A 17555-nucleotide genomic window follows, 5' to 3' on the forward strand; every position below is an offset into this window, starting at 1 on the left:
GGCATCTGTAATCACATTTGGATGGTTCCATAGAATTTACTGAAGAAGTCCTGTTTCTGGGCCGGACTCTAAAGAGAACTGGTCTATTCAGAAAACATGTAAAAGTTTTCACCTGCCTTTCTAAATCTTTTATTAGACACCAACTTTATGTCGATTGAATCTTCAGGCAGCTGTTTCAGAGAGACTAATATTTATATAAAGGAATATCTTGCTATTCTAACAAGATATACTAAGCTTTTACCTTACACTGAAATGCTTGTGGTTAAATTCACATATAATTTTCTTCATATGCAAATAAAACACTTAATTTTCAACTTGAATTTGGTCTACCTAAACTCCGGTGGTTGTGAATTTTAGTTTTCCATTTCTGTGCCACCATGCTGCCATCTCATCTTTTTTCCTCCCAAAGCCCCAGTACATAGTTGTATATCCTAGTTGTAAGTCCTTCTAGTTCTTCTGTGTGACTTGCCACCACAGCATGGCTTGATGAGCGGTGTGTAGGTCCACGCCCAAGATCTGAACCAGCAAACCCCAGGCCACCAAAGTGGAGCGTGTGCACTTAACCACTCCACCACGGGGCCAGCCCCACCCCCACCCCAAATCTCATCTTTGATAGTATTTATAGAGCTTTGACTTTTTTCCAATGATGATAAGAGATTTTTGTAATCAGTCACACTTTCATTCCTGGTCCCCTTTTGACCAACAGTATATGCCACTGTTGTGATAACTGGGTAGTCATAATCTGGGGCCACAGAATAAAGAGGATTGATTGTCCCATCCATCCAGAGGGTGTCTGCCATGACTCTCTAGGAGCCTATACTGCACCTAATAGGGCAGTCTCCTGGCCCAGCTGGATCTACTGTGCATTTTGTTCTATCAGAAAAGTCTATTGAGATTTGTGTAAATGATTCAGATAGAAAGGCATCTTTTCTCTTATACCATATGTGAGTTTGATTCCTTGTCATTCCTTTATAATCAGGAATTTTCCAGGTAGCTTTGAGTTAACCAAGGGCCTTTGTCCCCCACCCCGACTCCAACCCTCCCCTTGTGAAAGTGCTACATACATTTTAAAGAACTTAAATATGCTTTAACATATAAGCAACAAATATATCTAAGAACAGTATTACAGAACTCCCAAAACCAGGAAGTTACTTCTTAAACTAGTGTTTGTCAAAGAGAAACTACCTCTGTCTCACAAAAGGAATGACTGAAATATGCTTGGTTAAGTATGTCCACAAACATACTTGTTTCGTAGGTGTAGAGACCACTTTGTTTGCTGGGGACTAAAGTGCCCACAGCTGTAACTTTGGCTGGTGACAGGTAGAATATTTAGCCTTTATTTTAAAAATATTTTCATTTAGTAAGGCAGACACTTGCTGTGTTGGCAGAAGTGTGAATTTCATTTCCTGTCTGTGGTGTACCCCGCTCATCCTGTCGCTGAGACATTTTGTTTTAAGTTGTTCCCGTAATGTGAGTGAAACAGAGTGACCCACAGCAGAGTGACATGTGCATACCACGAATGTAACAAGAGACAAGACTTGTGCAACAGACCACAAGAGCGCAATGCTTTATTTAAAGATGAAAACAAAACAAAAAGGCAGCCCCTCCCAGCCAGCATGCAAATTTTTAAAGTGGTGTCTGGTTTCTAATGTTTGTCTTTAGGAGACATGTTCCAATCTATATGGCAAGTTACTGCAAAGGTTTATCAGCTTCATGCTACTTGACTAAAGGATAAAAATGAGTCATGGACTGACAACATTATAGAGGTGGTTTAATTTCATTTCCCAGTTAATTTATCGTCAAACATTTGTATTTTACAGTCCACTAATCTGCCATATATATTGAGGTCTGTAACCATTATTTTTTACATGTGAGATTACAGAGTTTCTAATTTCAATTTCTGTTTTACAATTCCTTCTGCAGTGATGGGACAGATACAACAGTGTGGGAAAAAACCCTAGGATGGATCCATTCATCAAGTATCTGTTGAGTACCTAATATGTGCCTGGCACTAAGTGTTGAGGATACAGTGCTGAGCAAAATAAAATCCTTGCTCTTCATGGAGCTTATATTCTGTTATAAGGAGATAACCACAATCAAGTATACAAGTAAATAAATATAATTGTAGTGTATGATAAATATCCGGAAGGAAACTAAAGGGAACAACAGGATAGAGTGTGATTGGGATGAAGGGAGAGGTGATGATACCAAAGCTGTGACTTAAATAGTGACAGACCAGGAGAGAAGTGTTCCAAGTTGAAAACAAAAAGCACAAAGGCCTTGAAAAGGGGCCTGAAATATAGAAGAAGCAGAAAGAAGGCCAGTGCAACTAGATCATAGTAAACAAAAAACAAGAGATGGTACAAGATCAGAGAAGTAACTTATTATCAGATGTTACAGGACCTTGAAGTCCAAGCTAAAAACTTCAGCTTTTATTTAAAAGTACAAAGGGAAGCCATTGGAGGATTTTAAGCAGAGAAGTGATGTTTTATGATAGATATATATTTAAAATATATAGATATACATTTGAGAGATATATCTATATACTTTAAATCACTCTGGCTGCTGTTTGGTAAGTGGATAGTAGTGGTGCAGAACTGTTTGCAGACAGACCTTAGACAGCCTAAGAGGCTTTTTGCTGATATAATGTCTGGGATCAGTTTCACTTCAGGCACAAGGGGAAGAGAGTAAGATTGGCCATGAATTAAAGCTGAAATGTATGAGAACATGGCGGTTCATTATATTATTCCCTCTACTTTTGTATTTTATATACAAAATATTTGAAATTTATAACAAAAAGCTTTTTAAAAGAAAACTTTTCAACAGCAGTCTCAGTGGAAAATGATAGTGCCATGGACCATTGTCAGAGTGGTAATGAAGATAAGTGGGCAGATTCAAGATATATTTGAAAGTAAAGCTCATAGGTCTTGCTGATGAGTTGGATATATGTTGTTGGAGAGAAACAGAGAAACCAAAAATGACTATAAAATATGTGGCCCAAACAACTTGGGTAGATGAGACCAGGGATGAGGTTTGCAGGGGACTCGAGATTAGTTCTGGCAATGTAAATTTGCAGTGCCAATTAGATTTCCAAGTGGAAATGTTGAGCAGGTAGTATAATTTACAATACCTCATCTAACCCTGAATAACATACAAGCAAACTTGGAACCCTCCATTGTGTGTTTCTAAACTTTGCCATTAGTGATTTAAGAGTTCTATCCTTTTCAAATTCTCTGAGTAACTTTGAAAGGCTTAGTCTGTCGATGTGAGATAATTTAGATATGTTTTCTGTTTTCTTTGGATATCCACTAGTAATTGTATTTTGAATAACCTCTATCCTGAGCAATAATTTTCCACCTCTGTCGAGCTGTCATTCACATGAAGGGCAAACTCCATGGGTTAAACTCACTTTCTTTGCACTACTCCTTTTCAATGCATGTAGGAATGCAAATTGGTGAAAGTAAAATTTCGACTAATACTTTAGCGTGGTGTATGTGTATTTTAAACATAAATCTTTTTTTGCAAACTTTGGATCTATTAGTAACTAAGTATTGTAACATATTTCACATCTGGTTAGAACACTATTGAAACAACATTACTGATAACCATAGATCTAATAGTAATAACTAATATTTATTAAGGATACCACTCTAAGAAGTTGTATTCTTATTGACTCCTCACATCAACCTCATTTTATTATCCCTGTTTTACTGACGAGGAAACAGGCCCCTCAAAATTCACTCAGATAAGAAGTAGCAGAGCCAGGATTCAAACCCAGGCAGTCTGGTTCCAGAGCCTTATATTTTTTGGTTTTTTGTTTCCAGAGCCTTCATTCTTAACTGCTACCATGTAATGTGTATAGAATATTATAAGTTTTGTTTCAGAAAAATTGTCAAGAGTAGACAGGACTGTTTGAGTAACTAGCCTCTTTTGATTTTATTTTTACTTCATCCCGTAAAGTTGGGACTTTGAAAGAGGAAAGAAAGAATAATCTCCAAGTGGGTCTCCATCTTACTCTTTGATTTCCATCCTTAAATAATTTCTTTTGACTTTTTCCTTGTAGCATCAGTGAGAGCTTTCTAACTGTCAAAGGTGCTGCCCTTTTTCTACCACGGGGAAATGGCTCGTCCACACCAAGAATCAGCCACAGACGCAACAAACATGCAGGTAAAGCTCCACATACACCATCCTTTCTTGGTTTCTTTGCCTTTTGTTTTCTTCTAACAGGCTGACTAGTTCATCCCCATTTCTCTAACAGTTCTCGATAGTGAAAGAAAGCATTGTGCTATGCTATAATCACTTTTCTTTCACTCATAGACCATTTTTCTGGCACTTAGCAGAATGCCTTATACATATAGTAGATGTTCAATAAATTTTTGTTGGAAAAATAATTGGATACAAAAATACTCTAATGAAATCTTATGTGATTTCTCATTTAAGGTTTGGTAGCTAAAAAATGTTCAGCTGTTCCTTCGGATCCTATGCTAATCATTTCAACTAACCAAAGATTACATTTCTTTTTTCTGTCTACTCTCTAGTGACTTTATGAAGAGAATGATATTGCATATTACTGAGAAAATAAAGTAAACTCAGTGTCACTGTTGTGATAACAGAAGTTATTATATCACATATTGAAATACCAGTTCTTAAATGCCAGCCAGCTTCTTGATTGTGTTTGCACTAAGAAGACTGGAAATTTAATTCAGAGGACTTTTACAGAAAAAAGGAGTCATCAAATAAATGTTCACCTAGGAATGAGTATAAGACTGATTTTGAAATAACCTGCTAATATTCTGCACCCATTTCCAATGTGAGAATTTTTGCTCCCACACTTCCAAGCAATACTCAGACACCAGCTGGGTGTCCTACATTCAACTCAAATCTGACACTATCTACCTAGAGAAAGCGTCAGTTGCCACAGGTACCACAGTTTAAGGGCCCGGTTGTACAAGACGGCCCCTGCCCCCACTTCAGATGCCAATCACAAGTCCAGGTTGTCTATAGATTGGAGGTTCCAACGACCCCCTTCTTGGGTTTGATTAATTTGCTAAAGCAGCTCACAGAACTCAGAGAAACATTTTACTTACTAGATTATCGGCTTATTACAAAAGTATATAACTCAGAAACAGCCAGGTGGAAGAGATTCATAGGGCAAGGTATGTGGGAAGGGGTTCCATGCTTCTATGCCTTCTTGAAGTGTGCCACTCTCCCCAAGCCTCCATGTGTTCACCAACCTGGAAGCTCCCCGAACCCAGTCCTTTTGGGTTTTTATGGAGGCTTCATTACCTAGACATAATTGATTAAATTATTGGCCATTGGTGATCAATTCAACCTTCAACCCCTCTCCCCTCCTAGGAGGTCAGGTTGGGGTGGGACTGAAAATTCCAACTCCCTAAATCACATGGTCGGTTCCCCCTGGCAACCAGCCACCATCCAAGGTGCTTTCTAAATGTCATGTCATTAACATAACAAAAGACACCTCTTTACTGCTCTCCTCACTTAAGAAATTCCAAGGGTTTTGAGAGTGCTGTGCCAGGAACAGGATGAAGACCAAATATATATTTATTATAAATCACAGTATCACGCCCACTAACAGTTATATATGCACTTATATTTCCATACATTGGATTTCTCTGAAGTCAGGTGTACCTGTGGTGATGAGGTTAAGAAAGAATCCTAGAAAGTGTGTCTAGGGAAAGAGGTCTCTAGGTAGGGATGTCTGCAGTTTAGAAAGTTCAGCCTTATGCCTCTTTTCTAACAGCAAGCCTTATTTGTGTCATTTGGGGGAAAAATAAAAGTCAACCTGAGGACAATAATTGGAGAAATCCTAATCAGTGCTATACAAAGAGTGGTTACTTGTCATAAATGTGCCACTTTGATAATGTGTTACCTCCAGGAGTGTAAGAAATTAGAATTACTAGGAAGAGAACAAAGAAGACTGCAAACCTTGAGTGTGTAGGTCAGAGGTGAAAGCCAGAATACTGAATCCCATTGAGCCAGCAGTTGAGTTTAGCTCCAATCCAGATCATCTCAGCTATTTTAGTGGCTGCCCTACTTCTTGTTTGGACCTTCATCTAGTTGCAAATGTAGCAGCTCAGAATTGCAATCCATCTCATTGGACAATATTATTCTCCTACCAAAACTCTCCAGCCATGGAAAATTCTTAAAAGAGAGAGAAAAAAACTCTTGAAAATTACCTTTGGATTACAGTTTCTAAAACCTTCCTCTTCAATGCCCAGCACCAGAGTCGGGGGGACACTTCATCCCAAAACTTGAATGCACAGAGGAAGTAGACCCGCTAAGCTTTGTGTTTCTCTTTTGTGTGGATATTTATCACTTACAGTAAAAAGAAGATAAATTATGGGTTTAAATCCAACTTGTCTGACTAAGATGTTAGGAAAATTGCTCTGTGGCATGTAAGTATGTGGTGGTCAGTGGCTTTTAAAGTTCCTGACCCTGGTTGGCCTTTTTCTTTGGTGAAACTTCAACGCTAAGCTGCCACCCAGGTTTCTGATTGACCTTGTTCACTTAGCTTTCCCCGTATTAAAAAGAAAAGCAGATTTAACACAAACTCAATGAGCTTGATTTGTGATCCAGACGAGAACAGATGAGGCAGTGTGAATATAAACGCAGCTCACAAAGCCAGACCTTCACATAAGCTGGAGCTGCCTTGGCTGAACTCACAGCAACTGAAAGATGATGGCAGAATTGAGAGCAAATCAAGGGCTTACTATGTCTCATTGTGCTTACTCATGCATGTTTCTTGAAGTAGCTAGAATTTTTTATCTGGGCTTCATTTAAAATATCCGAATACATTTTTTGTAATCAAAAAGTGATACTTTGAGTGAGGAGTCTGCTAACATTTTAAATGGAAAGAGAAAAAAGTCTTTAAAATCAAACTGAAATCTGAAACTTAGCGACTAGCAGAAATATATGGAAAACTGTAGGGGAGGGATCTTAATGGTACCAGTATATTGCCTCTGTTAGTCTCTGTGAAGAACAGTTTCCCGGTCAGGAAATGCCTGGTTTGCTAATGGCACTGCTAACAAACCTGAGTGTCCACACACCCAGCTAGCATAAGAAGGCTTAGTGGAGGGGTAGGGCTCCCCAACTTTTGTCTGACCTTCAAAAAGGCCAGCTGGATCTTTGGGCCATAGTATTTGGAGTGGGGACGTAGGGCCACTACTTGCCCAGAAATGGTTCTCCTCCAAGAGTTCTCCATCCTGAAAATCCCTTTCCTCAGGTTATGTGTCCTGATAGAACAGAAGGAAACTTAATTTTTAAAAAGCCTCAGCTGCTTAATTCAATTGTAACTTGTAACTCTAGTCTCTCTTCATTGTTTATACCTAACACTTTGTTTCCCCACACTGGTTCTTTTTTTTTAACAGCTTTATTGAGATATAATTCATATATCAAATAATTCACCCAATTTACCCATTTAAAGTATACATTCACTGACTTTTTAGTATATTCACAGAGTTGTGAAACCATCACCACAATCTAGTTATAGAACATTTTCATCACCCCAGAAAGAAACCCAGTACCCATTAGCTTGCACTCCCTATATCCTCCTCCCTCCCTCCCAACCCTAAACAACCACTAATCTACTCACTGTCTCTGTGGATTTTCCTATTCTGGGTGTTCCATATAAATGGAATCATATAAACAATCTTTTGAGACAGGCTCCCTCCACTTAGCATAATGTTTTCAAGGGTCATTCATGTTATAGTATCTATCAGTACTTCATTCCTTCTTATGACCAAATAATATTCTAGTGTATGAATAGACTACATTTTATTATCCATTCATCAATTGATAGACATCTGAGTTGTTTCCAGTTTTTGGCTATTATGAATAATACTGCTATGAACATTTATATACAAGTTTTTGTATGGGCTTTTGTTTTCATTTCTCTTGGTTTTATACCTATGAGCCCATGCTGGTTCTTGTACATGAGACTTAGATTGTGTCTCTGGGTTTGAAATACAGTAGAATGGACCTGGCCAAACATAATGACTCTCCTTTCTAATTTGGAAGTTGAAAGTTTTGGCAATGATGGGAATTGGTCATAAGCCAGCAGCGAAATGGAAAAAGAGGCAAGAAATCTATTCTTGAAGACAGGAAAGGTGGGGGATGGGGAGCTGTCAGACTTGCTGACCTTTTAGACAAACCTACCTGTTTACCAACCTACTTTTTTTCTTCCTGCCTCTCTCTCTTTCTTGCACCTATCAGTGTTTCATCTCATAGTAACAGCTATGAAATTACCTGGAGGAAAATTATGTATTTAGATTCCAAGACCAATGTGAGAACAGGTTACACTGGCATCCATGATTATGTGGCCATGTCAGTCACTTTAGACTCTTAAAAGGCTGGGCCTGCATGGGTAGGAATGAAGTTTTTTTGTTCTCTGATTGTCATCATTTATGATAACACATTATCTAATTATCTCCCATTATAATGCCAAAGCCTCAGATTTCCTAGTACAGAATAGAGAATATGAGGAAATTTGTAATAGTTTAATGCAAAGAAATTTCAACTTAGTTTTAATTGAATGTATAAGAACAAGTGAGGATTCATATAATGGTTGGCCTTTTAAAGCACCTAATAATATGCTCAGTAGAATATATATCCCTTGGGATCCACTATATTTAATAAGTATTCTCATTTTAATATCAGCCACTATGTGGAAATGATTTTAAACTGTTGACATTATTCTAGGGAGAATCTAAAAATCTTCTTGGGTTAAGTCAACTGAAGATTACAGTGACAGAAATAGGAATGGCAAGGTTCCCTCATTGCTGCCTTCACTGGGCCTGATAACACAGCCAGTGCTCCCTGTGCCCAACAGATCTCACCATTGCTCTCATCAACATTCACCACAGTACAAAGCTGAGATTGGTTTCCAGTGCACTTTCCATAGGAGAAACACAAAGCAAATTTTAATGTAGTGTAAACTAAAAGTGAATTTATAGAGATGCAGTCTGCCATTCTGTCTCTCCATTCAAAAAGAAGTCAGTAGTCGTTATTAAGACACTCACTTAATTTCTGTATCTAATTAGAGTCCTTCAGTGAACCAGAACTTTTTTATGCACATCGTTAAGGTAGAAGGAACCCTCTCTGTTGACATTACAATGAAGAATAAGTATCCTTTGTTTCATAAATTTTACCAGGTGATCTCCAACAGCATCTACAAGCGATGTTCATATTACTCCGCCCAGAAGACAACATCAGGCTGGTAAGTTAGTGGTATCATTATAACTCTCATCCTCAGAAGACTGAGTAAGATACCGAACATTAAACATTTTTATGTCCCAACACAGTGCTGGGAACTATGTGGAATAGAAAAGAAGAATGGCATGTCCCCATCGTCAAAGAGCTTAGAATGTATTTGGGGACATGAGCTAATGTGAAGTGGTGTGAAATCACTTGATGGTGCAAGACTGTTGGTAAGCACCAGTTTTGAAGTTATTGACCTAACAGCAATTGAAGCTCAGAAAAAAGAGAGAAAACCTGAGGACTTGACTTAGTTGAGGAACGTTTTATGTAGACAGTAGAGCTTAAGCTGGGTCTTGAAAGATGATGAAATTTACACTGGCAGAAAGAAAGAAGGCAGTCATTCTAGATGAGGACATGACTGAAGCAAAAACACACGTAACCAGAAGAGAGAGAGTGAAATGGTCAAGAATTTATGCTGGTCTCAGAGTCAGGAGACCTGGGTTTAGGTTTTCACTCATCATATGATGATGGACAAGTTACTTAGCCTGTCTGTGCCTGCTTCCTCATCTCCTGTCTCTTCTCACAGTTGAGAAGATCAAATGGACGTGAAAGCATGTTGAAGAGTCTAAAATGCTGCCTAAATATGAGGATTATTGTTACCATAGGGAAGATGAGATACAGAAAACAAGGCAGGCAAATAGGGACTCAATGCTCCAAACTAGAGGTCTCAGACTGGCAGCCCATAGGCAGGAGACATGTTTTGTTTGGACCACACAGTGTTTTCTTTTTTTTTAAATCTGAGCCAGACATTTAAAGTTGGGTGATTTCACATAAAAATCCAGACTTGGGGCATGTCTTCAAAAATCTAAAATTCTAGCAACACTGGGGCCTTATTCTCACATGGCAGAATTTGTCTAGACCTGGAGCGGGGGCAGGCATTGGTGTGGCATTGGTTCTTAATTTACCATAATCCCCACATGTCCTCTTGTCTCCTGGACACTAAATCACGTGTAACCATTTGTCATCGTTCCTTCACTGTTAGTTTTCTTATAGTAGAACATCTAATAAATGTAGAAAAACAAAAATGGGATAAATATGTTTCTTTATGGAAAGTGAAAAGTATTTCTGCCCGTTCAAAGTGGCCTACTTCGCTCATTTGCCTTCCTGTCTAACCCTCTAGATTAATACCTGGAGCTGGTACCTCTACCTCTTCAGTAAGCAGTAGTGGAGCGTTACAAGTTTTGAGCCAAGGAGTTATGCAGGACAGCTGCAGTATTTAAGAAAGATTCCTCAGAAGCTAATACAAAATAGAGAGGAGGAGGCAGCCGTAATAAACAGGGAGACCTGCTGAGTGCTGGGTAGTTACTGCAATAATCCAAGCGTGTGGTGATAAGCCCTTCTAGATTGGGGTCGGGGGGGCACGGTAACTGGGTTTCCACAGTCACATTAAGTTTCAAGAGTTGATCTCTGCTTTTTATCCGGGAAGAGAGAGAATGAATAGAATGCAAGAATGACTGTGGAAAGTTGATGATCAGGCCTCTGAACTCTGTGGTAATTACTGATTCTTCATTCACTTAATAATTCTCTGTTTAAATTCTGTCATTTTCTCCCCTCGAATGCCGCCTCTGTCACCTTCTCGACATGGCCACTAATTTTTGTTGAGAAATTTATTTTGAAATTTAAAGCAATTGAAATAAGAAATCCTTACATAATTGTTTTATATCCTAATCCAAAAGTAACATTATACCCTTATGTAAACCTTGTCTAAATATTTTGATATACTTCTATCTTAAACACTTCTTTCTAAGTGAATAAAGTGGGATATAGTTCTTACAGCATTAATATTCTAAAGCAGTGATACTCAAACCTTAAAGTGATCAGAATCACCTGCAGAGCTCTGTTAACCTGCCGTTTGCTGGACTCCACCCACAGAGTTTGATTTGGGCTTAGGGAGGTAGTGATAATTTGCATTTTTAGCAAGTTTCCAAGTGATGCTGATACTGCTGGTCCAGGAGTCACGCTTTGAGAACAACTCTTAAAACCTGTAATAACAGTCACTTGCACGTACTAGATGTCCAATAGATATTTGTTGATAGTTTCCAAAAATTGTGTGATTTGGTAGAGCTAAAGCTGAGGTCTATCATCACTCACTTTACCTTTTTCTCATTGAGAACCTTCTGGAGTTTGGATTGCACTTCTAAATGTTAAAATAATTTTAATCACAGGAGACTTGGGAGAGCATTAAGGAAGGAGTTAGGAAGGCAGAGTTGGCAATTAAATTTTTTCTTTCCCGGCTAAAATATGCAGCTTCAGCTGCTTTACATTTATAAAATATGAATTCAGAAAATGCAACTGACGCCTCTGAATTAATTCAGAATTCAAATGACAGCCATTTTACAGTTGTTTTGAATTGTTACACACACATAGTCATTATGTTTCAGATTATTGAGTGAGTCATCTTCAAGAAAATGAGTGAATACATTGTGTGACTTTGGACAAATTAGCACTTTTCTAACTGAAAGGAGTATTTGTAGACTCAAAGCAAAGCCTTTTGTTTTGAGTTAAATTTGGAATGCTAAAACTCTCATCCTGGGGCTTGCACATAAGGTTAAAAGTTTGATAGTCAGCTGAAAGTCCTGCCTTTATTTTTTTCTAGTAACTCAACAACAAATAAAGGCACCAAATCCCACATTTTGCTTTAGCGTTGAAGACAGGAGCAAACCAATTTTTCCTCCAGGGAAGCTCTGCTTTCCAAATACAGTCTCAAGCATTAGCTTTAGTACTTAGGAAAACCATAGCTGATATAAAATGAAGACAGTGATTTTATAGTACTCTTGCACATTGTCAAAGACCCATTTAATAAAAAATAGTCTGAGAAATTAAGAACTTTCCTGACATTTGAAGTAACTTCACCTGATGACCTTAACTAGAACTGAGGAGCTGATAAGGTACAAAGAGGTGTTTTTGAGTACTTTGCAGGAAAGTTTAAGAAAATAAGGAGTTTTCTGTTTTTGTTTTTTATAGTTCATTGATTTTTTTTCCAAAAAAAATGGGTTTATTTTTTCTAAATATAAATGTTGTTTTTTTTTTTAAATCAGACAATACATAAAGATATAAAGAGAAAAGTAAAAATCACTTTGTATCCTAAACTCTGAGAAAACCATTCTTAGCAATTTGGATAAGAGCCCTTCCAGTCTTTTGTGTATGTGTATGTATGTGTAAGAGTATGTGTCAGGGGCCGGCCCTGTGGCCGAGTGGTTAAGTTTGCTGGCTCCACTTCAGTGGCCCAGCGTTCACTAGTTCAGATCCTGGGCACAGACCTGAGCACTACTGATGAAGCCATGCTGAGGCAGCATCCCACAGAGAAGAACTAGAATGACTTACATCTAGGATATACAACTATGAGCTGGGGCTTTGTGTCAGATTCTCTGAGATTGACTTTTATTGAAGTAGATCAATAATCAAAATGGCCAAATCTTGAAATATAATGATGTACACCTGAAATTTATACAATGTTATAAATCAGTGTTATCTCAATAAAAATTAAAAATTTTAAAAATATATACTTTCTTACAGAAAAGTAAAATAAAATAATCAGTTGTAGGGGTGGCCTGGTGGCGTAGTGGTTAAGTTTGCACACTCTGCTTCAGCAGCCTGGGGCTCACAGATTCAGATCCTGGTCGTGGACCTAGCCCCACACGTCAAGCCATGCTGTGGCAGCATCCCACATAAAATAGAGGAAGATTGGCACAGATGTTAGCTCAGTGACAATGTCCCTCAAGCAAAAAGAAGAAGATTGGCAACAGGTGTTAGCTGGGAGCTAATCTTCCTCACAAGGAAAAATAATCAGTTATACTAAATTTGTCAATGTGGCTTAAATTGTTTAAGAAAATTTTATTATTAATATGTATCCATCTATGTCTAACACTTGTTTAAAGTTTATTAAATACGTGTATAATAAATTGAGCATTTAATTTAAAAAAAATGAAAAAGAAAATAGCCAAATCTAAGTATTAGACGACCTTCCAGTCTACCTGATGTATGATCTCTGTAGTTCTGAAAAACAAAAGTATAAAGTGATTTAAAGCAATGAGGGCTGGTGGGGATGGGTGTATGCATCTGTTTATAAAGGTGACACTGGTAACTGAGGACTTGCTGATGGATGAATGAGATTGGGGGGGATGTGTGTATATGAAAGCCCAATCAGTTCAGAGCAATGATGGAAAGATTTTACTACTGACCTTTATATCTATGAAGGTTTCTACACTTAATCTAAGCTCAGAATTGAAAGGAAAAAACAGTATGTCAGAAATAGCACTTTTTTTCTCAAAAACGAGAGAAAAATATAAATGCTGTTTTATAATCTCCTTTTTCACACTTTATCATGGATAGTCTTTCCATGTCAGTAAATAAATCTGTTTTTAATGGCTACACAGAATATAGTTCATAGATTTTTTTAACTTAAGACTTTCATAGATAGATTTAAAAAAATAAAATCCAGAGACTCTCTCAAGCTCCCTTTTTTGTTTGTTTGTTTGTTTTGGTGAGGAAGATTAGCCCTGAGCTAACATCTGTGCCAGTCTTCCTCACTGTGTATGTGGGATGCCTCCACAGCATGGCTGATGAGTAGAGTATGTCCATACCCGGGATCCGAACCCTCAAACCCGGGCCATCGAAGCAGAGTGTGCAAAACTTTAACCATTTGACCATGGGACTGGGCCCTGAAGCTCTGTTTCTTTTGAAGACAGTGTTCTTTAGTTTATTAGTGTCACATCTGAAGTCTATTTTGATTTTAAATATTGACTGTGCTTTGTTCTCTTGGCTAGAATTTAATATTTACATACTTTTGAAACGTTTCTTTCTGATGGATTAGGTGAGCTACCTGTCTAGACGTTGGGGCTTTATAATGTGGCTTTCCTGAGAATAAACATTGCATGCAGGGGTGTAATGTAAGACTCTTGGTGAAAAAAAAATTAGAGGCAAAGGTATGGTGTAAGTTTAAGGAGGAGTACCTCCTGATGTTGGATGATGCTGAGGAGAGAAGTTACTCTATCAGGTGGTGTTTGTGAACTGCTTGTGATCAGATTAAGCGTTTAAATTAGTTACTGAGGGAAGTTTTAACATCATTCTTTGATAGATGAGCTTTGAAAACAGGTTGGGTTTTTCTTTCTCAGAAATACAGCAAAGGAAGGAGCTGGCTTCTCGGGCCTGCCTCAGCCTTAGGATTGCTGGACCCAGTTCACCTGAAACCTGTCATAGGATTCCAAATGTGGGCAGTAAATGGACTTTCTTGGAATCATTTTCTCAGTTGCAATTGCTGCCAAGTTTTAAGATCCAAAATATTGTTTAGTTTGGACAATCAGAATAAACTTCAGTAGTATCTTTTTCACTGAGAACTTGAGTTAGTCAGTCAGATGCATCTGAATCGTTGTCTTATTCCAGTCATCCAGTCCATGTAAGTTCTGGAGACTGAGGAAACATTGGAATTGCTGCCAATTCTAATATTAAGGTATTATGTACAAACTGCCATTTTAAATTAGATTTCTCTGATTGGCTGGAAGAATTAAATTAGATTATCAGATTTTTTTAACCTTCCCCTCGACAGAGGAATATGCAGTAAACCTCAAACCAGCATGGATATTAGGTTTTTCTTTATGCTCTGGCTCTTAAAATTTTGTTTAATTCCTTAACCTAGAATCTTGAAGCTTAAAAGGAATTTTGAAACCTCAGGTCCATTCCCTGGCATTGCAGAATTTTTTCCTATAAAAAATTTCATCTCATCCTTTTAATTAAGATATAGGTGTTGAATTAATGTCATGGCTGCTAACCCCCTGATTAAAGCTCTACTTCCCTTTAGTAAGAATTTAGTAACTACTGTAAGTACTGTCTAGAAGTCCACAATCAAATCCCAAGACCTCTAAATGCTATTCTTCCATCTAAGAAGCTTAAAGTGACTGAATGTGTGAAGCGCCTGTTACTGAAGCCTAAGTTGGTGTGAGAGGACTGGGGCCTCTCCCACTGGGTTTGGGATCTTCTGTTGTGATTAGATTGACCAAGGGAGGGCCAAACCTTTGAAATGCTCTTGATTTCATAAATAAATAAACAAACGCCTTGCTTTTTAAAGAGACAACTCATGTTTGCACTGACTATCACAAAGAAACTCTTGCTGCCCACCTGCTAACTTGGCCTGATAATTTGTATGATAGGTATTATTTATAGAGGTTATTTTTTTTCCTTTTATCAGCTTCACTTAGCCAATCAGTTGCCACTGGCTGGTGTAGAAGCTGTGGATAAATTATCAGAAGCACAGTTCAGTTGTTCCTGTGCCATTTGTTTTTGAGCCTTGCCAGAAATTCTCAGAGCCTTGACAGTGGATAAAAGAGCTTGTAACGTATGCAGGAAACTGAACAGTTAGCTCAGAGCTTGCCAAGGCAAGCCAAAGTTTAGATGTGTAATAATATCTGAGATCTCGTTTATAAGAAATTCTAGTTTACCTGCACCAGGTTTCTGGTTAAATATTTTGTGGAGTGTTTCTAGAAGCAGAGTCAGTGCTGCCTCCCAGTCATGCTCATGTGCATTTACTACTGTCCATAGCTCTAGGTATGTAATGCTCACTTGGTCGTGCCCCACTAGGGCTAACCCTTCATCCATTAAATATTAGTTCCTTTAAGCTTCCTACAGGAGGATTTGGTATGAAATGCTCTTTTACTTAGGGAACGTGGAGTCAGCAATACAGCTCTCTACATTGTGTGCTTGGAATCAGAATGGTGGGCATTATGTTTTTGTTGTATCAGCTCTTATTAGAAACAAGCTTTAATGTGACCACTTCCTCTGTTCATGCTTCCCCAGCTTTTCGTAGGAGTATCAGAATGGAGACAAAAAGATAGCCATGGGACTCTCACCTCTGCCTTGCTAAATGGGTCATTTGAGCTGTGTAACTCTGTCTCTTTTTCCTTTGCCTGGCTGCTTTGGAATAGTGACAGAGTTAAGGGGAAGGAAACTCCAAGAAGAGGAGCACTTGAAAGAATTCCAAATAGAAATTTCTGACAAATTCCTTGAGCCAGAACTGTTTCTCTTCTGAGATAAGGAACAGGGGGCATTTTTTACAGAGGAAATTGCCTGACTGCAGTGCACATTTTCCTGGCTTTTCATTAGCAGATAAAAAGAAGGCTAGACTAGACTTGACACTCTCTGAGGGCAGGGACCATGTCTGTCTTCGTTGAATCCTCAGCACTTGAGCTCTGATTGTTTACACAGTAGATGTATAGTAAATATTTGACTGAATGTTGACTGGAAGCCATTTTATTTTATTTTGCAAGTTTCTAAAGTATCTATTTGAGCTTCTTATAAAGAAAATTCCCAAACATATAAAGTAGAAAATATGTCTTCATGAACCCATTACCCAGTTTTAATAACCATCAACATTTCACCAGATTTCTTTCATCTTTCCCCCCTTTCAGATTTCCCCCCTTTTTTCTTTCTTTGTTGGAACATTTTTTTTTCCTTTTTCTCCCCAAAGCCCCCCGAGACATAATTGTATACTTTTAGTTGTGGGTCCTTCTGGCTGTGGCATGTGGGGCACCACCTCAGCATGGCCTGATGAGCAGTGCCATGTCTGCGCCCAGGATCCGAACCGGTGAAACCCTGGGCTGCCAAAGCGGAGCGTGCGAACTTAGCCACTCGGCCACGGGGCGGCCCCTGGAACATTTTCTTTAAACGACTTTATTGAGGTATAAGTGACTTACAAAAAGTTACACATATTTAATATATACAATTTGATGAGTTTGGAGATAAGTGTATACTCATGAAATCATCACAATCTATGCCATACACACATCCATCACCTCCAGAAGTTTCCTCCAACTTTCTCTATTTATTATTATCATCATCATAAGAACACTTAAAATAAGAGCTGCCCTCTCCACAAATTTTTTTAATAGACTTAATTTTTTTAGAGCAGTTTTAGATTCGCAGCAAAATTGAACAGAAGATGCAGACATTTCCCATATACCCTCCATCCCTACTCATGCATAACCTCCCCCATTATCGCCATCCTCCACCAGAGTTGTACTTTTCTTACAATTGATGGACCTACGTCGACACACCATTATTCTTCAAAGTCCATAGTTTACATTAGGGTTCACTTTTTTTTTTTTTTTTTTAAAGATTGGCACCTAGGCTAACAACTGTTGCCAATCTTCTTTTTTTTTTTTTAAGGATTAGCACCTGGGCTAACAACTGTTGCCAATCTTCTTTTTTTTTTTTTAAGGATTAGCACCTGGGCTAACAACTGTTGCCAATCTTTTTTTTTTTTTTCCTGCTTTATCTTCCCAACCTCC

General features: G+C 38.2%; 1 protein-coding gene and 2 non-coding genes across 8 annotated transcripts in view; all 3 read left to right on the forward strand.

The window, feature by feature from the left end:
• Positions 1 to 17555, forward strand: part of SSH2 (slingshot protein phosphatase 2) — a 240854-nt gene that overhangs the window by 170800 nt on the left and 52499 nt on the right. For 5 of the 6 annotated variants that reach the window (XM_046675521.1, XM_046675523.1, XM_046675525.1 and 2 more), the window contains 2 exons: positions 4064 to 4167; positions 9171 to 9235. The exons of the other annotated variant lie outside the window; for it this stretch is intronic. In XM_046675521.1, coding sequence (XP_046531477.1) covers positions 4064 to 4167; positions 9171 to 9235 — 169 coding nt within the window. The remainder of the gene's footprint in view (positions 1 to 4063; positions 4168 to 9170; positions 9236 to 17555) is intronic. 6 annotated transcript variants of the gene reach the window in all.
• Positions 13199 to 13278, forward strand: LOC124247994 (small nucleolar RNA U2-19). The gene has a single exon (XR_006890882.1). It is a non-coding gene; the product is annotated as a small nucleolar RNA U2-19 (small nucleolar RNA).
• LOC124247992 (small nucleolar RNA U2-30) lies at positions 13428 to 13497 on the forward strand. Its single transcript, XR_006890880.1, has one exon. It is a non-coding gene; the product is annotated as a small nucleolar RNA U2-30 (small nucleolar RNA).

Source organism: Equus quagga, chromosome 11 (assembly GCF_021613505.1).
Source record: "Equus quagga isolate Etosha38 chromosome 11, UCLA_HA_Equagga_1.0, whole genome shotgun sequence".
In the NCBI taxonomy this organism is placed as follows: domain Eukaryota; kingdom Metazoa; phylum Chordata; class Mammalia; order Perissodactyla; family Equidae; genus Equus; species Equus quagga.